Source organism: Hemitrygon akajei, chromosome 4, assembly GCF_048418815.1.
Source record: "Hemitrygon akajei chromosome 4, sHemAka1.3, whole genome shotgun sequence".
In the NCBI taxonomy this organism is placed as follows: Eukaryota; Metazoa; Chordata; class Chondrichthyes; order Myliobatiformes; family Dasyatidae; genus Hemitrygon; species Hemitrygon akajei.
This window is the reverse complement of record NC_133127.1, coordinates 38,351,730-38,377,506: the sequence shown is the minus strand read 5'-3', so window position 1 is coordinate 38,377,506 and position 25,777 is coordinate 38,351,730. Positions and strand designations below refer to the sequence as shown.

Genomic DNA, 25,777 nt, shown 5'->3' with positions numbered 1-25,777 from the left:
CTAACTGAAAGGAAAGATAGTAAGAGATTTGCTAATTTTGTGTGTGTTGTTTGAATTTCCAGCATCTGCAGATTTCCTTGTGTTTGTCCTTTTGAGTCAAGGCAAGTTTAAAACCGAACTTTGGGTTAAGCTTCAGATTTTGCTAGTAAGTCTGAAAAAGAATGACAATAATCCTGTTAAATCAAGCTAAGTGGCACAGGAATAATAACAAAATTACTACATGTTGATAGAATGAAAAATTCAACTAAATTTTAATATAAATACTTGCTAACAAATTGATTTCACTGGGAAGTCACAGAAATGCAACACAGATACAAGCGCTTTAGCCCATTAAGTCCACCCCTACTATGGTACTGAACTAGCTAGCCCTAGTTTTCCTGCAATCAGCCCATATCACTCCAAGCCCTGCCCCTTCATGTACCCATCCAAGTGCTCTTATACAATAATGCCACAACCATTTCCTCTGACAGCTCATTCCATCTATACTCTCACCCTCCACATGGTAGCATAGTGGTTATCATAATCACATTATAGCACAAAAAAACAAGGTTTTTTCCTACAACAGCAGCATTATTTTTATTTTGTACATTATGATATAAGAGATAGTGGAAAAGGTTCTGAAGACAAGTTGATACAAACTTGGAGGAACTCAGCAGGCCAGGCAGCATCTATGGAAAGAGTACATCGACTGTTTACTCTTTTTCAATAGATGCTGCCTGCCCTGCTGAGTTCCTCCAACACTTTGTGTATGTTGCTTGGATTTCCAGCATCCACAGATTTTCTCTTGTTTGTGATTGATAGGAACTTTATTCTTCAAACACAGGTCCCAGATCAGGTCTGTCTGTTGTTTTTGTTCCAGAATGCAAATTAAAACATCTTTAACATTTTTTTTAAAGAACAAATCAGTCACGCCACACACTTTAAACAGTTAGACCATCTAGAAATTCTTAACATGTCAAAGTTTCACTAAACTTTAAAACCTCAAATGTGTTTGTTAGAGATGATCACCAGCTGAATGAAAACCCTTTCCATTAAATGAAGTATTATGTAGTTTTAACTCAATAGAACAGATATTTTACAAGCTCAGAATGAACCCAAAGAACTTCATAGCTAAGAGCGCTGTTAACAGAAGAAACTCAGCAGTCAACTTGCAGCCAAGAAAAGTGAAATCAAAGAAAATTTAAACAGAACTGTAATTGTTGCAAACATGAAATAGAAACGAAATGTGGAAACTCTCAGCAGGTGTTCCAAATGAGGTGGAAACAAGTGTTAAGTGTTTCAGGTTCAGAACTCAGATGAATCTCAGAACTGAAAGACAGAACCAGCTACAGCCTGGCTGAGTCTTGTCCTCTCAAGTCAATGGCCCCCCACCCCCAAACACTTTGAGACAGAGAAATCTCCACGAACACAAAAATGCATCTTTAAAATGAGATTAGCTAACAACATTTTAAAATAAATGAGATTACAAAGACAACATTATAAATATACTGGCTTATTTCAAAGTGCTGTACACGTTAACAGAAAACAAGCTGGACAGATCTGATGACTTTGTTTAATTCAAAACTGTATTGGACTCTGGTCTCCTACAGATTGCGATTCTGGATTTAATAACGAGATCTCAGAATCAGAAAAGAACAAGTCTGAAATTATACCAACAGTTTTAAATGACTGAGACCTTCACTTTGTACATTAAATCTAGAAAAGCAAATGCAATTTATATACCATAATAATTTAAATACAGCCTTGGTTCTCTCTTCCCTACACTGCGCCTCCAAAAATAAGCCAATGCATCATGACATTCAGAGACTAGAAGCAGTATTAACTTGCACAAATTATATTTTATATACAAATTGACTGGGAGCACCTAAAGGAAATCAGAACTCTGACCACTGGCACAGCTGTTGAGCAAAGGAATAGCCAGTCTGACAAATACTGTCGATGTTGCAGGAAAGCCATGCACAATCCAAGACTCAATTTCAGCAGCAGCATTAACTCGACAAGTTACCTTTTTAAGATATCATAATGTACAAATTTTGTAAATTATGCTCCCTAACAACTTGCCAGTAAGTTCACAATGTTCAAGGCAATGGGTGTATTTTCTGGAGTCTGCAGTTCATGAAACTTCCACAGCTTGGCGCAGCTCTTCAAACAATGGTGCCAGCTCCTTCTCCAAACTGACGATTAATCCTTTAAGACACAACACAACAGTGTAACGGTGGCTAATCATTTTACAGTTACACATCAACACATTGAAAAATTCATTTGACCCTCCAATCCACATTACAACTTCCTATCCATTCCCTTGTCCTTCACATTGATTTTCTTCTCTTTGACCCAAACCCATAGTATCTTTTTTAAAGATGAACAGAGTACCAAGATAAACATCCAAAGGTCCTCACTACCACAAATCTGACTGTTCTAAAATCATTTTCACCAAGACCAAGCAGCTGAATGTCACTAGATTGAGAGTTGACCCCACAGCAGGTGAGCTCTACCATAGACTCACTAACTTCATCTGTTTCAGTAGACAGAAGCACGCAGACTGAAAAAAAATGGCACTTTTCAAACACAGAATGAATTTCAAATCATCTAGCATCATTGAGAAGAGTCACAGAGCAATGCAGCACGAGTACAGGCCCTTCAGCCCAATGGGCCCATGATATCCACCTAGCTGGTCCCAGTTTCCTGTATTCGGCCCATACCCCTCCAGGACACTCACTTCCATGTACAGGTAGTCCCCGAGTTACGAATATCCAACTTATGGACAACTCGTACTTACGAACAGAGGGAGAAGAACACCGTCCACCATTTTAAGTCATTGCCGTTAACACTGTGTTAAGTGTGTAACTTTGTATTTGACTTAAATATTTCTTAGCAAAATTCACCCTGACCATCTCCCCCACTTTCCAGTCAGCACCACCCCCACTTGTCCCATTTAACCTGTCTCAGTGTGGGTGGACTTTAGGACCCGGAGCGACCCGCCGCCCACAGCTGCTGCTATATTTGTTTTATTAAGTGCAATCGTGAACAATAGCCAGATTAGAAATGCTGATCGAGTCAACTAGTTCCTAAAGAGAACTCTGATAGGCCAATCAGAAGATTCACTGCTGTTCAGCGATAGAACATAAAATCCACAGTGATCGTGATTGAAAATAAAGTGGAAATAATAAAATGACTGGAAAGAGGTGAAATGCCATCAGTCATTGGAAAAGTGTTAGGCTACAGTTGGTCAACGATCAGAACAACTTTAAAGGATACAAGTAAAGGATAAAGAGAGAATAATGGAGCATGTGAAAGGCCCTGCCCCGATGAAAGCTACAATTATTACTAAGCAACACAGTGGTTTAATTATTGAAATACATATGTTTCTGAAGTGTTTTATATGCATGGAAAGGTAAAATATATACTATATACTAAGACAAACATTTGACTAACTGATGCTATATAATACCAGATGTACCTGTTCTGACGTACATACAAATCCGACTTAAAGACGGACTCAGGAACGGAACTCATTCGTAACCCGGGGACTGCCTGTACTTATGAAAGAGATTCTTAAAGTGCGCTAACTCCCCTATTCCTCTCCCTGGGGTCAGATACTCTTTTTTTTCCCTCTCTCCCTGCGGTTTGAGCTCCACTAATCCCTTTCTTCCTTGCTTTAGGATTACACCCCTACTACCCCCACCCTGGGGTTACACTCCCACTAATCTCCTCTCCCTGGAATTATACCCACTAACAACCCCCCTTCCCCTCTCTTTGCCCTTGGGGTTATTACACCTCCATTCACCCCCGATGAATATAATGAACTAAAGCAAAAGTCATAAAGTTGATAAGACACATTTAAAAATAGGCTATAGAACATCAACCATTAGCAAGTGGGTGACAAAAGTTACAAAATATTGGAAAATGAGGTGTCAAGGCTGAATGTTAAACTACAGGAAATCAAGAAATGGAACAGAAATGGCCAAGTCCACTTGGCAGGGTGCACAATTGGAAGTCATGTAACAAAAAAAACTGTATTGGAAATAATAAATTGTAGAGGCAATAAATAAGCTTAAAATTACTAAAATAAACTCGTGTCATTTGTCTTCCCCGTCAGCTGTATTAAAAATATATTTCAACAGCATAAAAAGATGAACGTAAACCATGCAAGGACAATGCCAATGAACCTGGTCATTAAGCTTCTTCATAAATGATAGAAATGGTTTAAGGATATAATTATTTATTATCACAGGTCTGGTTCTACTTGTGTTTTGTTCTTCATTTAATCCAACAAAACCCTTTGTTATTTGAAAGTCCAGTGAAATCATTACATAAAGCATCAATACCCACAATATCCTGTTTCCTTAACCATGATTTATTTATTTGTTATTTAGAGATGCAGCACATAATAAGCCCGTCCAGCCCTTTGGGCTGTGCACCCAGCAACCCCCAATTTAAGCCTAGCCTAATCACAGGACTATTTACCAATTAACCTACTAACTGGTACGTCTTTGGACTGTGTGAGGAAACTGGAGCACCCAGAGAAAATCCACACATTTCATGAGGAGGCCAAACAAACGCCTTAAAGAAAACACCAGGACTGAACTCCGAAATCTGAAGCCCTGAGCTGTAATAGCATTGCACTAACCACTACGCTATCGTGGTGACTGTTATCATACTTCCAGTCTATGTCAGTTTTATCAAGTGACCACCTCAGATGTATCTTGAGAAGAAACACCTCTCAAAAAATATATAAAACAGAACATGAAAAAGTTAACTCAACCAATTTAAACATCTACTACAACCTTTATGTTTGTCCATATATACAAATCTTATTAATAAAAAACATTCATGTTGAATCTTAGGATGAAATCTAAATCATTCTGCCAAAGTACTGTTCACCATCACTATCATTTATTTCTATGGCTCACAAGTGCTCTTCAGTTGTATCCCTTTTCACAGTTGCATCTTTCATAAAAAATGTCATCTCAGCAATAAACCTACTGTAACTTTATAGAGAAAAAGAAATACAAAGCATGTAGGCCATATCATAACACTTGTATGTAGAAAGGACTTTGTCTTGATTCCACTAAAAGTACCTTGCATGTATGACAGGCAATTATGCCCACAGCAAATGCTGGAACTATAAACAACTGCTGGAAGAACGCAATGGGTCAGGTGGAGCATCTCAAACAGAAACATTGACTGTCTAATTCCCTCCAAATACTGCCTGACTTACTGAGTTCCTCCAGCAGTTTGTTTTTTCTATGTCTATAGCAGAATTTTCTTTCTCAATAAATCCAGCAGGTTTATACAAAGTCTGTTCATCTGCCCTCTGATAAAATATTCTGTGGAGCAGCACTCTGTGGTTAGGAAATTAAAACAACCCTTGTGCTAAGTAGAAATCAAATATACTTTGGAGTGATGGAGCAAGATGTACAGCTAACATTCACAGTAACCACATCACAGTAATGTGTACAACATACCTGTGTTAGCATCACTGTTGGCTATGAAGCTGACCACCAAAGGCAACCGATTAAACTGCACAACCTTAAAAGCAAAGGAAAATGTTTCAATATTAACAATCAGGTGGACAAGACACAGGCTTGAGGAACTGGCTGAACACTAATAATGGAATGCCAACAGCTAGTAGGTTAAAACAAAGTGTGCACGTGTTCTTTAGGTTAAAGTGACCAACTTTCCAGCTCTGCACCTCAAACAGAAAGCAACACAGAACTGCATCAAGAGGAATACAGCATCACAGCTCATTCAGTCATTTTTTTAAAAACACCATTAAATGAGGTCATGGCTTATATTCATCTCTATTCCATGACCCTTCCACATTGCTTTATGGCCTTTTATGCTTTTATTTAACCAAACTTGTACTGATCCCAGATTTAAAAGCTACACACATACAGTGGCCACTATACAGGTACACCTGTATACCTGCTCATTAATGCAAATATCTAATCAGCCAATCAACTCAATGCCTAAAAGCCTGCACCATTGTCAAACATCATTGAGAGCCCGGGAGCCCAGCAGTTGGAAGTGGCAGCAGAGCCTCCCCCGTCACTTGGCCTGACCTGGAGTGCCAGACGATGTGACCCGCCAATCGATCCCTATGGGACGCGTCCACCAACCTCAAAGAGCTGCCAACAACACACTGTATCGATGGAAACCTGGAAAGATGCACAAATTATCGAGGAAGCATGGAAAAAGAGCTGGGCTGCTGGTCAGATTGAAGCGGAGGGGCTTTAGGGTCCCTCTGCCCACCATCATAGCTAATGTGCAAGCCATAGAGAACAAGGTAGATAACCTTAAAGGGAGACTCACCTACTGCAGGGAGATGCAGAACTGCTGTGTATTTTGTTTCACAGAGACCTGGCTCTCCTCTGCCATCCGACCAAAGGGATTTTCGATCCATCAGATGGACCGCACGGCATCTTCAGGCAAGACGAAGGGAGGTGGTGTCTGCCTACTGATCAACACTGCGTGGTGCTCGGACACAGTGGCACTGACAAGCTCCTGCAGTCCGGACCTGGTACATCTGTCGGTGAAGTGTCGTCCCTATTATCTGTCACAGGAATTCACCTCGGTGATACTGACAGCAGTCTACATTCCACCCTCCCAGGCGGACGTGGAGTGTGCTGTGAATACACCGTATGTCAACATCAGTGAACTTGAGACCAGGTATCCGGAGGCTTTGCTCATTACAGCTGGGGACTTTAACCAGGCCAACATCAGAAAAGCGCTGCCAAAGTTATACCAACATGTCTCCTGCTCCACTAGAGGCCCGAATATACTTGACCACTGCTACACAGCAGACAAGGATGCCTACCATTCCGTCCCACAACCTCACTTCGGAAAATCAGAACATCAGGCCGTACTCCTCCTCCCAGCTTACAAACAGAAACTGAAGCAGGAGGTCACAGTGTCAAAAGTGTTGTCGCGTTGGACAGAGGAAACGGATGAGGTCCTCTATGACTGCTTTGAATTGGTGGACTGGTTAGTATTCAAGGACTCAGCAGCTAACCTCGATGAGTATGCCTCAGCTGTCATGGACTTTATCTGGAAATGCACAGAGGACTGTGTGTCTCGCAAGACGATCCAGGTATTCCCTAACAGGAAACTTCGGATGAATTATGAGGTCCAGTCCCTTTTGAAGGCTAGAGCTGTGGCTTTTAGGTCTGGGGATACCAATCGCTACATGGAATTCAGGTGTGAACTCCAGAAAGCCATTAAGGGCACCAAGAGGCAATATCGAGCCAAGTTGGAAGCCCAGGCTAACCAGAGGGATGCCATTAGACTATAGCAGGGTCTAAATGAGATCACTGGGCACAAAGAAAAGGCTGTGAATATCAATAACTGTAGCGCTTCTCTTCCTGATGAACTTAACGCAGGGGTGTCAAACTCATTTTAGGTCACGGGCCGGATTGAGCAAAATGCAGCTTCATGCGGGCCGGATCAGTCGGACGCTTGCGAACACAGCTTACGTTGCCTCCGTTTTTTCAGCCTGTTCTCATGTGTCTCAGTCTCTGCTATAACTACAAAGTGTTTCACTTTACAAATTCCGTTTCTTATGAAGAAGACTGCCGAATAAACACTAAAAACCCTGAAAACCTGGTACCTGAATAAACTCAGCATTAGCCATATCATACGCCATAGGCGCTTCGATTACTGGGGCCAGCTTTAATAGTAATTAGATATTATCTCGCGGGCCAAAGATAATTCCACCGCGGGCCGGATTTGGCCCGCGGGTCTTGAGTTTGACATATATGACTTAACGTATTCTACACAAGATTCGAACAGAAGAGGAACGTCCAGCCCCCTCCGGATGAACCAGACCTGGTAACATCCAGATTCATCGTCACCGAGGAAGGCGTTAGAAGAGCCTTCCTGAAGATAAATCCAGGGAAGGTGACGGGCCCAGATGGCGTCCTGGGGTGTGTTCTCTAGGCCTGTACAAGCAAGCTAGCTGGAGTGTTGGCTGACATCTTCAACTGCTCCCTGCTTCAGTCTAAGATCCCCTCGTGTTTTAAGAAGGCAACGATAATCCCGGTGCCGAAGAAAAGCAAGGTGGCATGCCTGAATGACTACCGACCTGTGGCTCTGACATCAATTGCTATGAAGTGCTTCGAGCGATTAGTTATGGCACACATCAGCCATAGCCTACCGGTCAACCTCGATGCTTTGCAATTCGCCTACCGGAGCAACAGGTCAACAGCAAATGCCACCTCTCTGGCACTACATTCCTCCTTAGAACACCTGAAGAATAAAGATGCATATGTAAGGCTCCTTTTCATTGACTACAGCTCTGCCTTTAATACCATCGTTCCAAATAAACTGATTCCTAAGCTCCGGAACCTGGGTCTTAGCACTCAGATCTGCAGCTGGATCCTCAACTTCCTCACAGACAGGACCCAGGCTGTGAAAATAAGAGACAAGCTCTCCTCTACAATCACTCTGAGCAGCGGTGCCCCACAAGGCTGTGTATTCAGCCCCCTGCTGTACTCACTGTACACCCATGATTGTGTAGCCAAGTTTCCATCCAACTCAATATACAAGTTTGCTGATGACACCACAATTGTAGGCCGTATCTTGGGTAATGATGAGTCTGAGTACAGAGAGGAAATTAAGAAACTGGTGGCATGGTGCGAAGACAATAACCTATCCCTCAACGTCAGCAAGACGAAGGAATTGGTTGTTGACTTCAGAAGGAGTAGCGGACCGCACAACCCCATCTACATCAGTGGTGCGCAGGTGGAACAGTTCAAAAGCTTTAAGTTCCTCGGGGTGAATATCACAAATGACCTGACTTGGTCTAACCAAGCAGAGTCCACTGCCAAGAAGGCCCACCAGAGCCTTTACTTCCTGAGAAAGCTGAAGAAATTTGGCCTGTCCCTTAAAACCCTCACTAATTTTTATAGATCCATCGTAGAAAGCATTCTTCTAGGGTGCATCACAACTTGGTATGGAAGATGTTCTGTCCAAGACCAGAAGAAACCACAGAAGATCGTGAACATAGCCCAGCACATCACACAAACCAATCTTCCATCTTTGGACAACACACACAAAATGCTGGTGGAACACAGCAGGCCAGGCAGCTTCTATAAGGAGAAGCACTGTCGACGTTTCGGGACTCACTTTACACCTCATGCTGTCGGAGCAGTGCTGCCAGGATAATCGAGGACACGATCCACCCAGCCAACACACTTTCTGTCCCTCTTCCCTCCAGGAGAAGGTTCAGGAGCTTGAAGATTCGTATGGCCAGATTTGGGAACAGCTTCTTTCCAACTGTGATAAGACTGCTGAATGGATCCTGACCTGGATCTGGGCCGTACATTCCAAATATCCTGACCTGACTTGCACTACCTTACTTTCCCTTTCCCATTTTCTAATTATGATTTATAATTTAAATTTTTATTATATTTACTTCGATTTGTACTCCAGGGAGCGTGAAATGAAGAAACAAATATCACTGTGATGATTGTATGCTCTAGTATCAATTGTTTGGTGACAATAAAGTAAAGATGTTGTTCAGACTAAACATCGGAATAGGTAAAACATGTGATCTAAGTGACTCTGACCGTAGAATGATTGTGGTGCCAACCGAAGTGGCTGACTATCTCAGAAACTGCTGATGTCCTGGGATTTTCATGCACAACAGTCTCTAGAGTAGTGGTCACCAACCTTTCTAAGCCCAAGATCCCCCACCTCAGCCTTAGTGAAAGGCGAGATCGACCCCAAATCGACTAGTTACACGCATGCGCACCAGGGCAGAAAAGACCGGAAGTAAAACCCCGCAACCCAGAAGTAGAAATAATGTATAAGCACCAGGGGTACCCGCCCTTTTTTTGCACCGCGGACCGGCTTAATATTGACAATATTCTTGTGGACCGGCAGACTTGGGGGGGGGGGGGGTGATAAACACGACGGGAATACAGCGATACTTGAAAGGGGTTCCCTATGTCCAGTCTATTCTGCAATTTAGTTTTCGCGGCTCTCGGCACTTAGCTGCTGTCCCGGGCTGCTCGTGTATTTTTCCGCCGAAAAGACAAACCTACTGAGTTTTTAAGTGCAGGGTGCTTAGACTCAAGGTACCGAAGCAGTTCTGAGGGCTTCATTGCCTCATTAGACAGCCGGCCGCCCGCCCACCGCCAGTGCTTAAGGAACTAGCCCAAGAAATAGTGGATGCATTAGTGATAATTTTTCAAAACTCCTTAGGTTCTGGATTAGTTCCTGAGGATTGGAGGATGGCTAATGTAACTCCACTTTTTAAAAAAGGAGGGAGAGAGAAACCGGGGAATTATAGACCAGTTAGTCTGACATCAGTGGTGGGGAAAATGCTAGAGTTGGTTATCAAAGATGTGATAACAGCACATTTGGAAAGAGGTGAAATCATCGGACAAAGTCAGTATGGATTTGTGAAAGGAAAATCATGTCTGATGAATCTTATAGAATTTTTTGAAGATGTAACTAGTAGAGTGGATAGGGGAGAGCCAGTGGATGTGGTATATTTAGATTTTCAAAAGGCTTTTGACAAGGTCCCACACAGGAGATTAGTGTGCAAACTTAAAGCACACGGTTTTGGGGGTATGGTATTGATGTGAATAGAGAATTGGTTGGCAGACAGGAAGCAAAGAGTGGGAGTAAACGGGACCTTTTCAGAATGGCAGGCAGTGACTAATGGGGTACTGCAAGGCTCAGTGCTGGGACCCCAGTTGTTTACAATATATATTAATGATTTAGACGAGGGAATTAAATGCAACATCTCCAAGTTTGCGGATGACATGAAGCTGGGCGGCGGTGTTAGCTGTGAGGAGGATGCTAAGAGGATGCAGGGTGACTTGGATAGGTTAGGTGAGTGGGCAAATTCATGGCAGATGCAATTTAATGTGGATAAATGTGAGGTTATCCACTTTGGTTGCAAGAACAGGAAAACATATTATTATCTGAATGGTGGCTGATTAGGAAAAGGGGAGGTGCAATGAGACCTGGGTGTCATTGTACACCAGTCATTGAAGGTGGGCATGCAGGTACAGCAGGCGGTGAAAAAGGCAAATGGTATATTGGCATTCACAGCAAAAGGATTTGAGTACAGGAGCAGGGAGGTTCTACTGCAGTTGTACAAGGCCTTGGTGAGACCACACCTAGAATATTGTGTGCAGTTTTGGTCCCCTAATCTGAGGAAAGATATTCTTGCCATAGAGGGAGTACAGAGAAGGTTCACCAGATTGATTCCTGGGATGGCAGGACTTTCATATGAAGCAAGACTGGATCGACTAGGCTTATACTCACTGGAATTTAGAAGATTGAGGGGGGAATCTTATTGAAACGTATAAAATTCTAAAGGGATTGGACAGGCTAGATGCAGGAAGATTGTTTCCAATGTTGGGGAAGTCCAGAATGAGGGGTCACAGTTTAAGGATAAAGGGGAAGCCTTTTAGGACCGAGATGTGGAAAAACTTCTTCACACAGACAGTGGTGAATCTGTGGAATTCTCTGCCACAGGAAACAGTTGAGGCCAGTTCATTGGCTATATTTAAGAGGAAGTTAGATACGGCCCTTGTGGCTAAAGGGATCAGGGGGTATGGAGAGAAAGCAGGTACAGGGTTCTGAGTTGGATGATCAGCCATGATCATACTGAATGGCGCAGGCTCGAAGGGCCTACTCCTACACCTATACTCTATGTTTCTATGTTTCAAGAAGCCTTGGGCAGGTGCAGCTGGTCGTGGGTGGGGTGAGAGGACAAGGTAAGGGCTGGAGGTCCCCATGCCGGGGCCGTGGCGGTCGCAGTCCAGAGAGAACAACCGACTGAGCGAGGAGAGCGACAGGCCCGCACCTGCCCCTGCCCCCCTTGTAGGAGCTATCAGCCGACAAAAGTTTGTTTCAGTAGATCGCAGCGCAGTAGCTGCTCTGATACTTACGAAACGCTGAACCCAAATTAGGTCATCTGCGAATATTTTAGCACTGGGTTCCCCACGAACATTCGGAGTGCTAAACAGGTTTAGAGGCGGCGCCCATCTGTCTGCGCTCCAGGCCGGTAGCAACGGCACTTCCCGCCGGCCACGCGAGGGAATCACTGCGGTTAGGCAACTGATGACCTCATGTGGGTTCAAGTTCAACAGTGGGCTGACAGGGAATGAGGAAAGGTGCAGCTGACTCATATCGTTTCCTTGCGGCCCGGTGGTTGGGGACCACTGAAGTACACCGTGTAGTGCGGGGGAGCTACATGCATGCGCACTGGGCAGAAAGAACGAAAGAGGGCAGAGGAGAATGGCCAGACTGGTTCAAGCTGAGAGGAAGGCAACAGGAACTCAAACTAACTAGCGTTCCAGCAGTGGTGTGTAGAAGAGAGCATCTGAACGCACATGTCAGGCTTTGAAATGGATGGAGTGAGCAGAAGACCACAACGTGCATTCAGTGCCACTTTATTAGGTGGAGGAGGTTCCTAATAAAGTAGCCACTGAGCTGATGTTCTATTATAGATTTAAGAAGGTTCTCCTGCACAACTTACTGGTCCTAATTCAATATAGAAATACCTGCTCTTCCTAAGAGAAAATAAAACTTTATTAAATGTGTAACCTTTGCAGAGAGGGGAGCAAGAAGATGATAGATACAAAATTAGAAAGCCACACAACCTGCATGTGTGCAACCACCCTGACCTAGAATAGATTAAGTTACTGTTTCTGCTACTAATTTGCACTAAATACTATTTTGAACCTGTGCCATAAATTTCTATCATTCAGCACTTCAAGTATAGGCAGCACGGTAGCATAGCGGCTAGCGTAATGATTTACAGTGCCGACGACCCAAGTTCAATTCCTATTCCTGACTGTAAGGAGTCTGTGTGCTCTCCTCGTGACTGAGAGAGTTTCCGCTGAGGGCTCCGGTTTCCTCCCACATTCCAAAACCGTACACTGGTCACTTGGGTGTAATTGAGCAGCACGGGCTCATCGGGCTGGAAGGGCCTGTTACTGTGCTGTTCGTCTAAATAAAAAAAATTATTTAACAAATGCAGGGGTGCCCGATGAAACAAAGTTCAAGTTTTTGCATTGGTGCAACCTGGATCTTGTATTCAGGAGCTGCCCTCCCTCCTGAACATTTCTACATTTTCACTTTCAAATTTTAGAATGATGCTTAGAATGGTGTGGGGGTTAGAAAGACAAGTATTGGTTATTTCAATGCTCTATAGAAAAAAGAACAAAAATACTTACCTGGTAGGAATTGTAATAGCAAATGATGCTCTTGTTCTTGGAAAGTCCTAGCTTGCTTCCTTGATCCGTTGCTAAGGCAAAGGTTGAGAGGAATCCAGGTCTCAGGGCATGTTCTGGCGCATTGTCATTAGCAACTGAAGAAAATAGCCCATGGGAACAATTAATTTCAAACACTTCAACAGCACCGGTGTAGCAGTTTAATTTGAAGTATATTTAAAGCAGAAACTGCTTGCGTGTCAGTGGCTAGTCGTCTGCACTTCTTGCATGATTAAAGGCTGAATATGGCTTTTTCAATTCACCTCTACAGCACCCTAAATCAAATCTTTGTCCTGAGTTTTAATCTATTGCTCAGTGATGAGCATCTTACATGGGTAAAGGTAGAGGAGTGAGAAAGAAAAGACTGAAAGGGCAAGTTTTTCCACAAAAGTGGTAGGTATATGGAATGAGCTGCCAATGGAAGTTACGACATTTAAAAGACATTTGGACAAGACCGTGGAAAGAAAGAAGTCCAATTGCAAGCAAAAGCAACTAGATCAGGATAGCACCTTAAATGGCATGGACAAGTTAGGCTGAGGGGCCTGTTTTTATGCTGTACCTTCTATGTCTCTATTAATCAAACAAATTCCATCCACGAAATAACATACAGAAAGTTAACAGCAAGTTAACCCAGGTTGTTAGACTGTAAAACCCTACAGAAAACTTTCACATTTCTCTGTGTTGTATTTCTCAAGTTTCCCTAAAACAGTGGAAGACATTCACCTCAGTTTTTCAGAGGAAACATTTAACCCATTACCCCACTTCTTTCTTGCACATTTTCTCTCACGTGTTCACTAATATCCTGCTGATTCTTCCAGCACTGACACTCAGAATAATCTATAGTAATCAATTAATCTACAAGCATGACTTTGGGACACGAGGACACCAAAACAGTATAGAAACCTGTAGTCCCACACCACCAAGTTCAAGAACAGCTATTTCCCTTCAACCATTTGATTCCACAACCAATTAGTAAAACTTTAATCACTACAGTTTAACACTCTGACCATGTTGATCACTTTGCACTAAAATGAACCTCTTTTCTTTTGTTGCAAAAATTGTGTGAAATTTATGCTTAATTTATGTTTTTGTTGTGAATGATGTTTATATGATGTGTGTTATGTTGTGGTGCTGCTGCAAGTAGGTTTTAATGGCACCTGTACATATATGTATGTGCTCAATAAACTTGACTTTGACAGTCACGGGGAGAAAATGCAAACTCCACAGGAACAGCAGAGATCAAAATCCGGGCCAGGGAACCTCTGAGAAAGTTGCATTACCTGCAGCACTACAGTGCAATTCAAAGTTTGGAACAAAATGCAGCAAGAAATTTAAAAGACTATTACAAAAAGATAAAAATGTAAGTAACTTACAAAATAATAATTGAAAATTATTAACAAACTTATTTCAATAAAATGTAAATGATCTAATTCCATCACAACTGTTTCCCTTCATTTAAATAAGGGTGCAGTCCTGCATTGGCTTTAGGCTGGTGCAGGCATACAGGATGCTATATAATCGTATCACTTCATACACTCCATCAAAATAGATGTTTAGATTTCTGAATTTGGTACCACTAATGCAGCAAACACTTGCTGTCTCCTGCAACAAGAGAAAGGATCCTTCTGGCAGGGTGCTGGGAAAATTGCAAGAAACTTCAGAAGTTCTGGAAACAAGAACTTGAATTATTCTTTCAGCGTAACCTCAAAAGGGCTGACAGAATGGCCAAGCTGATATCAGCAGTCACTCCACTTCCTTGCAAAAACTTTCTCATCTGTCAGGTCCCATTGTGGAGCGTTAAAATAATGTATCTTAATTTGTGAAATCAGAACATTTCTTTTAAATCAAATCAGCAAATCACTTTGCCAAGTGCTTTTACCATTTAAGACAGCATGCCAGAATTTCTATTAAACTGATTTCTTACAAAGATCAATCACTTGCTTTTAAAAGATGCTGAACCGTAATTAAACAAGTGCTGGATCAGGAGTATTCACTTGTTTTTAAAAAAATAAGCAACACTTTCTGTTTCTCCATCCACCAGAATCTTGTTTCCTTCTCTCATTGTAGATAGATGTTTCACATAATCTCAGATACAAAACGTCCAACTAATTATCATAGAAGGGCCAGAAAGTTTCTCTGTCCTGGTCACTATTTCTCCCTTAGCCAACAACTACATCTTCATATGCTGGTTACAGCATACTAGAATTCTACATTAAAAATATCAAAAGTAATTAAACAAAATAGAAAAATACAATTTGTTTTATATTACTGCCCTTTACCCTATAATAAAGTTGACTTTTAATAATTTGGATAGAAAGATCTTTCTTCAACATTCTAATTAATTCCACATATTGTAATTGGGACGAGACTGAGGCAATCTGTAAAACCCAATTTGAAACTTGCATTCAACATCATTATGTGGCATGTTGATTGACGTGGGTGATGTGGGGGGACGGGGCTAAGCAGGTCTATACCCTGTCCAAAGGTGACCTTACACCTCCTTTGGTAGAGACATATCTCCACTCCACCACCCTGAACTTTACCTTGCAGTTTTTATTTATAAAGTCAAAGTCATACAGGAAAGAATCATGCCCGTCAGCTCGCTGTGATATGAACCAGCATCAGGTGCCCATTTACACCAATTCTTCAGTGATCTCATTTTATTCTCCCCACATTCCCAACAGCTTCCCTTAGATTCCTCCATTCAACTATTACACTGGGGAGGAATTTAGTGGCCAATTAACCTATCCTTACACACGTTCATAGATGTGGTGGGGAAACTGGAAAACCTGGAGGAACTTGTGTGCAAGTTCAATACAGCCAGCTCTGGAGATTGGAATCTAACCCAAATTGTTGGGTCTGAAGCAGCAGTGGTAATACTAATTGCATGATTGTGATCAGTAGTGCATCCAGACTGCTGAGAATATATCATTTTTAATTTCTGTACTATCAGAAGATTATAACAAAAATGCAGATTTAATCAGAAGATATTTATTACCTTTAATCACAGGAACTCCATCCCTGTCAGACACCACAATAGCATGAAGTCCCTCAACACTGCAAAATAATCAAAATAATTCAGACATAAGCCACAAAATTCAAAACAATGAAATTCATAAAACTAAAGCACAATGGAATTTTATTCATCAAAACTAATGAAAACTAACATTTTCTGTTCCGTACAAATATTTATATTTTTGTTCATACACCATTCACAACAGAAAATTCCAAATTGAACCAGGATGTTGTCTAGAATGGAAGGAGAGATTGGACAGGCTGGGTTTATTCTCACTGGAAGGCAAGGGGCTGAGGGACGATTATCATAGAGGATTATAAAATTCTGAGGAGCACTGATAGTCATTTTCCCAGGCAAGGGAGTCCACAGCAATAGGGTACAGGTTGAAATGAATTGAATTGACTTTATTCCTTACATCCTTTATGTACACGAGGAGTAAAAATCTTTAAGTACATCTCTGTCTAAATGTTCAATGTGCAATATAAAGTAATTCATAATAAATAGTATGTACAACAGGACAGTCAATATTACGCAGAAATACAGTTGTGTCAGCATGAATTAATCAGTCCGATGACCTGGTTGAAGAAGCTGTCCCGAAGCCTGTTAGCCCTGGCTTTTATGTTGCGGTACCATTTCCCAGATGGTAGCAGCTGGAACAGTTTACGGTTGGGGTGACTCAGGTCCCCAAAGATCGTTCACGCCCTTTTTACACACCTGTCTTTGTAAAAGTCCTGAATAGTGGGAAGTTCACATCTACAGATGCGCTGGGCTGTCCGCACCACTCACTGCAGAGTCCTGGGATTGAGGGAAGTACAGTTCCCATAAAATTCAGTAATGCAGACAGTCAGGACGCTCTCAATTGTACCCCTGTAGGAAGTTTTTAGGATTTGAGGGCCCATACCAAACTTCTTCAACCATTTGAGGTGAAAGAGATGCTGTCACTGCACAGCCAGTATGCACAAACCACCTGAGATCCTCGGTGATGTGCATGCCGAAGAACCTAAAGCTGTTCAACCCCAGGTCCATTGATGTCAATAGGGGTTAGCCTGTCTCCATTCCTCCTGTAGTACACAATCAGCTCCTTTGTTTTTGCAACATTGAGGGAGAGGTTGTTTTCTTGACACCACTGTATCAGGGTGATGACTTCTTCTCTGTAGGCTGCCTCATTATTGAGATTAGGCCAATCAGTGTAGTGTTGTCAGCAAATTTAATTAGCAGATTGGAGCTTTGGGTAAGGTAAGATAGGAGAATTTTAAAGGGTCTCCCCCCCACCCCCCCCAGCCCACACACACACACAAAGGGTAGTGAATACTGGAATGAACTGCCAGAGGAGATGGCAAAGGCAGGGAGGTTGAATTGGGCCATCAGACCTGGGATTCAAGCCGGGCCATCGGGCCACAGAAGCTGGATTGGTTCGGAAGTGCTGACCTGGGTGCAGCCCATGCTGCTGCAGCTACTCGGGCATCAGAGTTGGTGCCTTCGAGTTGGCATGAAGGTGGTGTGCAATGAAACAACGAGTGACTGTCTTGGACATTTGTTTTGCGACTGCAAGACCCTGTTGGACATTAATTGCCACAGGCCTGCTTCCCTTGTTTAGTGGAGAGAGACAGTCAGCTATGCAGAAGTGTCGCCTTGGTTGTAGCTAGGATTAGGCCTCAATCCTCAAGCTTGCATTGTAGCTTGGCATCTGGGCTCGGCCTCTCCTGTCGGTGCTGCCCTCCAGTGTTGGACTGGTGGAACAACAGGCAGGACTTCAGGGGATCATCAATTTGCAGAACTTGTCGCTTGGGGACATGGACAAAAATTTGTTTTTTTTTTACGTGACTATGTTCTTTTTTTTCCTTTCTCATTATTTTGAATGCGCGTGTATGTTTTTGCACCTTGGCTGCAGAGGAACGCTGTCTCATTTGGTTGTATCTATGTATGGTTTGAATGACAATTAAACTTGATTTGATTTGAAAAAATAAAAAGCATCCGAACAAATACTTGAATAGAATCAGTGCAGAAGGATATGGACCAAAGGAGGGCAAACTGGATTAGTGCAGACAACCATCATAATCAGCATGGATGAAGTGAGCCCCAAGTGTCCAATTCTGAGCTGTACAATTCTGTGACTCTATAAAACAAAATTGTAGCTCATAAGTAAAATTCTAACAGGTTTTTTTTGTTCTCACAAGGATCCCGCCAGGATCTGAAAGCCTGACTTATAGGGAGAGGCTGGGCACACTTGGAACATACAGATTTTGAGGGTAACCCTATAGAGGTGTATAAAATTGTAAGGGGTACAGACGCATAGTCTTTTGCCAAGGGGAGGGCATATGTCTAAGGTGAGAGATGAAAGACTCAAAAGGGACCTGAGGGTTTCTTCACAGAGAGGGTGCTGTGATTTACCAGAGAAAGTAGTTGAGGTCAGTACAATCGCAATATTTAAAAGACTTCTGGATATGTACAGTATGTAAGAGGGGTTCAAAGGGATCAGAACCAAGAGCAGATAAATGTCGCTAAAGACTTGCAAACAGATGCATGGTTCGGAGCCTTCTTACTGGTTGCATCACAGCCTGTTATAGAAGCACAGGATCCCAACAGGCTATATAGGATTGTAGACCCAGCCAGTTCTTTATTGGGCACAAACCAATCCTAGATGTCCAGCATCGAGGACATCTTCGAGAGATAGTAGCTCAAAAAGGCATCATCAATCACTAAAGAACTTACCACCTGAGACATGCCTTCACAATAAACGGGGAGGAGGCACAAGAGCCTGAAGACCCACACTCAATGGTTCAAAAACAGCTTCTTCTCCTCTGTCATCAGATTTTAGAACATCCATGAACCTAATATCTAATTTCTTCTTTTAAACTATTTATTTTGTAACTTACAGTAATTTTTATGTTTCACACTATACCATTGCCATAAAACAACAAATTTTCTGACACATCAGTGATAATCAACCCGATTCTGAAATGATGGGCACCAGGGTCAGCACGGCTGAACTGGGCCAAAGGATCTGTTTCCATGCAGTATTAATGCATGACTCTACTATACTGGCAGTTACAGAAACTGTACAGCAATTTAGTTTAGCTGTATTTAGAAACCTTGACATTTTTGTGGTCACAATATATGTGCCGTATTTGGGGGTTCTTGTGTTCATGAATTTAATTAACTTTGTAGTACAGTTACCTGGATATCTCCTTTCTCACAAGCTACTGCACCCAAAGCTGGTTTAAAGAACTGTTCCTGTTGCCCATTATGGAATTGCGGTCACATTGCTTGTCCTAAGACTACTATAGTTGTGGGTCCCCTAGACCTTGCTATAACTGCCCTCCATCCTGTCCCGTTATGTTGGTTCTAACATCAGCTAGCTTGGTGTGAGGTTAGATACAGAACTTTCCACCACAGATTATTCTTAGAATAAACTGCTGCAATCTATTCTCTCATAAACAAGAGAAAATCTGCAGATGCTCGAAATCCGAGCAACACACACAAAATGCTGGAGGAACTCAGCAGGCCAGACAGCATCCATGGAAAAAATGTAAAGTTGACATTTCGGGCTAAAACATCAAATGTACCTCCTGGTTGGCTAAGTTCCTCCAGTAATTTGTGTGTGTTGCTCAATCTATTCTCTCTTTAGCTATGGACAGCATTGGCTCACTAGGAACTCAAAGTCCTTTGATGGATCTCCTTTTCAATCTGTCCACTTGTGTTCCTATTCCTGACTAGCCCAGGTGATGCCACCACTTCAGATGCCAGCTGCTGACTGTGGAATAGGCTATGTTAGTTTATGTGAGACCAGATAGTTGACCATGACCTGGCCTGACACTTGCTATTGGTCACTCTAGTTTTGCATATTACCAAACTGATAAACTTACAAGAGGTAGTGGTCAATTTAAACTTAAAAAAACAAAATTGCCTCATTAGCAACACGAGTGAATCTGCAGATGCTGGAAATAAATAAAAAACACAAAATGCTGGCAGAACTCAGCAGGCCAGACAGCATCTATGGGAGGAGGTAATAACGACGTTTCTGGCCGAAACCCTTCATCAGGAGTGAAGTAACATGGGATGGTCGAGGGGGGATAAGAAGTGGGGGGAGGGATAAAGTAGAGAGCTGGGAAGTGACAGGCTGGAGGGAAATGGGCTAGGGGGAAGGTGGAGAATTATGGGAAATAAAAGAGAAAGAAAGGTAGGGCTGGGGGGAGAGATTATAGTGAGGGGGGAAAAGAGAGAGAAAGAGAACCAGACTAAAATAATAGATAGGGATGGGGGTAAGGGTGGGGGGCAGGGGTATCAACGGAGGTCAGTGAGTTGGATGTTCATGCCGGCAGGAAGGAGGCTACCTAGACGGGAGATAAGGTATTGCTCCATCGACCTGCGTGTGGCCTCATCTTGACAGTAGAGGAGGCCATGGACAGACATGTCGGAGTGGGAGTGGTCTGTGGAATTGAAGTGTGTGGCCACAGGGAGATCCCGCCACTGCTGGAGGACCGAGCACCGGTGTTCGGCGAAACGGTCTCCCAGTCTGCGGCGGGTCTCCCCAATGTATAAATGGCCACATCGGGAGCACCGGATACAGTATATCACCCCAGTTGACTCGCAGGTGAAGTGATGCCTCACCTGAAAGGACTGTCTGGGGCCTGGGATGGTGGTGAGGGAAGAAGTGTGGGGGCAGGTGTAGCACTTCTTCCGTTTGCAGGGATGAGTGCCCGGAGGGAGGTCCATGGGGAGGGATGGGGGGGATGAATGGACAAGGGAGTCTCGTAGGGAGCGATCCCTGCGGAAACCCGAGAGTGGGGGGAGGGGAAGATGTGGTTGGTGGTGGGATCACGTAGGAGGTGGCGCAAGTCACGGAGGATTATACGTTGGATCTGTAGGCTGGGAGGGTGATAGGCTCATTAGGCTCTTTCAGAGAAGCAAAGTATTTATCAACAGTGTGGTGATAGCATGTGTCACTTGTAAGAAGGTGACTGGACAGGGTTCAGAGCATGCGCAGAAATGACAGAATGATCGAGAAGCATGGCAGTGTTAAAACGTAGTTGCTGTTAAATAAAAGTTCTAGTTATGTTCTTCCAGAAAATGTTTCTTTACGAGTAACTCACAGTACATTTAAAGAACACAACATGGTGTCAGAAGTCAGTCTGGAAGAGTAATACGCTCGCTAAACACGGGAAGAGAAGATAATCAAAAAAAAGAGCGAACTTTTTCGTTGTTTGCTAACAGCTTTAAAAACGGAAGTTCTGCAGCCTCCATCGATGCTTCAGCTGATTGGAAATGTTGCTGAAAACTGGAGAAGATTTAAACAGCGATTTGAAATCTATTTATCGGTGACCGGAGCTGAAAATAAATCAGAAAAAACAAAAGCAGCGATTCTACTCCACATAATAGCGGACGACGCAATTGAGGTATATACGGAGTCCTGATGAAGGGTCTTGGCCCGAAACGTCGACAGTGCTTCTCCTTATAGATGCTGCCTGGCCTGCTGTGTTCCACCAGCATTTTGTGTGTGTCAATTGAGGTATATGACCATTTTACTTTTGAGAATGGAGATAATTTAATCTAAAAGCAATAATGGACAAATTTGACACATTTTGTATACCAAAGCGCAATGTGACATAGGAAAGATATAAATTCTTTACATGCAAGCAGAAAGCTGGACAAACGATTGATTGATTTGTTACAGAATGGAGAAACTGCAGTAAAACTTGTGAGTTGCAGAGCTGACAGACTCTCTCATTAAAGACAGAAATGTTTGCGGCATTCTGGATAACGCTCTGAGAGAAAGACTCTTAAGAGAAACAGACGCAGATCTGGGAAAAAGCTTTGATTCTCTGCAAAACTTTGGAAACCATAAAGTTGCAGGCTAAAGAGCTTTTTATTGAAAACTGCAGCATACACTCTATGGATAACCGCAAACATATTAGAGAAAATAATGAAGTGACAATGAAACCGACAGAGAACAAGATGACATCTGAAAGGAAAATCTTTGTGATCGCTGTGGGTGGGAGCACCGACCTAAAAAGTGTCCAGTGTATGGAAAAAATGTACAATCCCTGCAGTAATCACTTGTTGCAGAAGTAGAAAGGAAATAAAATACGTAAATGCAGTGCTTGAAAATGAACATGAGGAGATTTATATCGACGTGCTTTGTGAAAATATTCCATTGCAAGTGAACCAAAATAATATTCTGTTTAAACTGGATACTGGAGCACAAGTTAATGTTCTTGCAGAATCTGAGTTTAATGCATTAAAGCCAAGACCAAAGTTACATCAGATAAATATAAAAGTGACTGGGTATTCAGGTGCAGACATTCCAGTTAAAGGAACGTGTGTGGCAAAAGTATTACACAAAAATATTGTGCACACGCTTTCATTTGTGGTAGTGCCAAAAAATGTACAGTCAATACTAGGTTTATCTGCCTGTGAGAGACTGAATTTGGTGAAAAGAGTCTTAGTCCTGGACAGTGACACAGAGTCAGAATACAGTGGCTTGATGAAAGAGCAAGAGAGAACAGAATTTGATTCCAATGCAGCAAAAGTGAAAGAAGTCATAAAAAAAGCTCCCAGACCCATCACTTTGTTACCAGCATCTGACAAAGCATTGCCACCAAAACCAAACTTGCCGGTACAGTACAATACGGATCTGAAGCCAAAAGAGTGACAAGAATCAGGATCCAATTGAAGAAGTGAAAGCACAAGAGAAGGAATAGGGAAGTTGTATTGAAATGAAGTCTCAGCATAAAAAAAAGAGATTATAGTTAATGAATAAATTGCGATTTCTTCACAAAGACCTCAAGAAACAGCCAACTTCAGAGTTTCCGTTAATTGATGCAGACCAGATGAAACATGAAAACAACAATGAAACACAAGAACTGTGTGAACCACTTAGAAGGTCTACTTGAGTTTGTAAACCCTCAGAGAGAATGATAGAGCCATACTAAATTATGCATTTGTTTTGACTAATGTTGCTAATTGTTTTTCTTTTTAAGGAAAGGAAGATGTGGTGGTATCACATGTCACGTGTAAGAAAGTGACTGGACAGAGTTCAGGGCATGCTGAGAAATGACAGAATGATCGAGAAGCATGGCAGTATTAAAACGTGGTTGCCTTTTGCTGTTAAAGATCCAGTTACATTCTTCTAGACTACGTTTCTTCATGACTAACCCACGATCAAATAATTGCCATTTGTAGCCCTAGCACTTAGAACCACAGAACATTACAGCACAGAAACAGGCCTTTTGGCCCCTCTTGGCTGTGCCGAACCATTTTTCTGCCTAGTCCCACTGACCTACACCTGGGCCATATCCCTCCAAACCTCTCTCATACCTGTCCAAGTTTTTCTTAAATGTCAAAAGTGAGCCTGCATTCACCACTTCATCTGGTAGCTCATTCCACACTCCCACCACTCTGCCTGAAGAAGCCCCCGCTAATGTTCCCTTTAAACTTTTCCCCCTTCACCCTTAACCCATGACCTCTAGTTTTTTTCTCCCCTGGCCTCAATGGAAAAAGCATGCTTACATTCACTCTATCTATACCCTTCATAATTTTATACACCTTTATCAAATCACCCCTCATTCTCTTACGCTCCAGGGAATAAAGTCCTAACCTATTCAACCTTTCTCTATAACTCAGTTTCTCAAGTCCCGGCAACATCCTTGTAAAACTTCTCTGCACTCTTTCAACCTTATTAATATCCTTCCTGTAATTAGGTGACCAAAACTGCACATAATACTCCAAATTCAGTCTCACCAATGTCTTGTACAACCTCACCATTACATTCCAACTCTCATACTCAATACTTTCATTTATAAGGGCCAATGTACCAAAAGCTCTCTTTACAACCCTATCTACTTGTGACACCACTTTTAAGGAATTATGTATCTGTCCTCCCAGATCCCTCTGTTCTGCTGCACTCCTCAGTGTCCTACCATTTACCTTGTATGTTCTACCTTGATTTGACCTTCTGAAGTGCAATTACTCACACTTGTCTGCATTAAACTCCATCTGCCATTTTTCTGCCCATTCCTCCAACTGGTCCAAATCCCTCTGCAAGCTTTGAAAACTTTCCTCACTGTCCACTACACCTCCAATCTTTGTATTGTCAGCAAATTTGCTGATCCAATTTGCCACATTACCATCCAGATCATTGATATAGATGACAAATAACAAAGGACCCAGCACTGATCCCTGTGGCACACCACTAGTCACAGGCCTCCACTCAGAGTAGCAATCCTCCACAACCACTCTCTGGCTTCTTCCATTGAGCCAATGTCTAATCCAATTTACTAACTCTCCATGTATACCTAGCGACTGAATCTTCCTAACTAACCTCCCATGCGGGACCCTGTCAAAGGCCTTACTGGAGTCCATCTATACAATATCCACTGCCGTCCCTTCATCCACTTTCCTGGTAACTTCCTCAAAGAACTCTAATAGATTGGTTAAACATGACCTACCACGCACAAAGCCATGCTGACTGTTTCTAATAAGTCTCTGTCTATCCAAATACTTGTAGATCATATCTCTTAGTATTCCTTCCAATAATTTACCTACTACTGATGTCAAACTTACCGGCCTATAATTTCCCGGCTTACTTTTTGAGCCTTTTTTTAAACAACAGAACTACATGAGCTATCCTTCAATATTCTGGCACCTGACCCGTGGATATCAACATTTTAACACTTCTCCTGTTAGGAAATGGTGGTCCTCTATAATCCTTTGGATCACAGTACAAAAGACTTCAAAGCGAATTATTCAAGGATGAATTATAGACGAGAGTAAAATTGGATTTGATGCCCCTACCGTTGAACAATCTGTCAATACTATGTAATTAAAATGAATAATGGTCATTTGATCTACATATACCCAACACTGATGCTCCCACAGTGAATGGAAGAAAACTATCTACAAATCACCTCTCATAGATGTTCTAAATCTAACTTTCCTCAGTCGTCTGCCATTTTAAGTCAGATCGCGACGCCGTCCGCCATTTTAAGTCGTTGCCGTTGACACTGTGTTGAGTGTTTAACTTTGTATTTGGCTGAAATTTCTCTTAGCAAGATTCACCCTGACCCCGCCCCCCCCTCCCCCCGTTCCGGTTGGCTGGTGGCGCAGTGAGATCAGCGCCGGGCTGGAGAACAGAGGTTCCAGAGTTCGATTTAGTGACAGACCGCTCCCGTGCCAGGTTGATGTCGAGCTCGCAACAAAACACCGCCACCTCCAGTTTAAATTCCCACACGGAATATTATGGAGGATCAAATACCCAAACCCAGCACAGCACCCACTTGTTCCATTTAACCTGTCTCAGTGTATTGGACTTTCGGACCCGGGGAATTCAGTGCGGTGGTCCTTAGGCTATAGTCGGTCAACAATCAGAACAATTTTAAAGGATAAAGTGAGAATAATGGAGCATGTGAAAGCCCTGCCCCGATGAAAGCTACAATTATTACTAAGCAACGCAGTGGTTTAATTATTGAAATACATACGTTTCTTAAATGTTTTAGATGCATAGAAAGGTAATATATATACTACGTAC

General features: G+C 42.5%; 1 protein-coding gene across 3 annotated transcripts in view; it reads right to left on the bottom strand.

Moving 5' to 3' along the window:
- Nucleotides 1-227: 227 nt before the first annotated feature.
- lamtor3 (late endosomal/lysosomal adaptor, MAPK and MTOR activator 3) overlaps nt 228-25,777 on the bottom strand; it is a 33,494-nt gene continuing 7,944 nt past the window's right edge. For all 3 annotated transcript variants that reach the window (XM_073042398.1, XM_073042400.1, XM_073042399.1), the window contains exons 4-7: nt 16,234-16,292; nt 13,200-13,333; nt 5,469-5,532; nt 228-2,187 (exon numbers count right to left, since the gene is read on the bottom strand). In XM_073042398.1, coding sequence (XP_072898499.1) covers nt 2,114-2,187; nt 5,469-5,532; nt 13,200-13,333; nt 16,234-16,292 — 331 coding nt within the window. In that variant the 3' untranslated portion in view covers nt 228-2,113. The remainder of the gene's footprint in view (nt 2,188-5,468; nt 5,533-13,199; nt 13,334-16,233; nt 16,293-25,777) is intronic.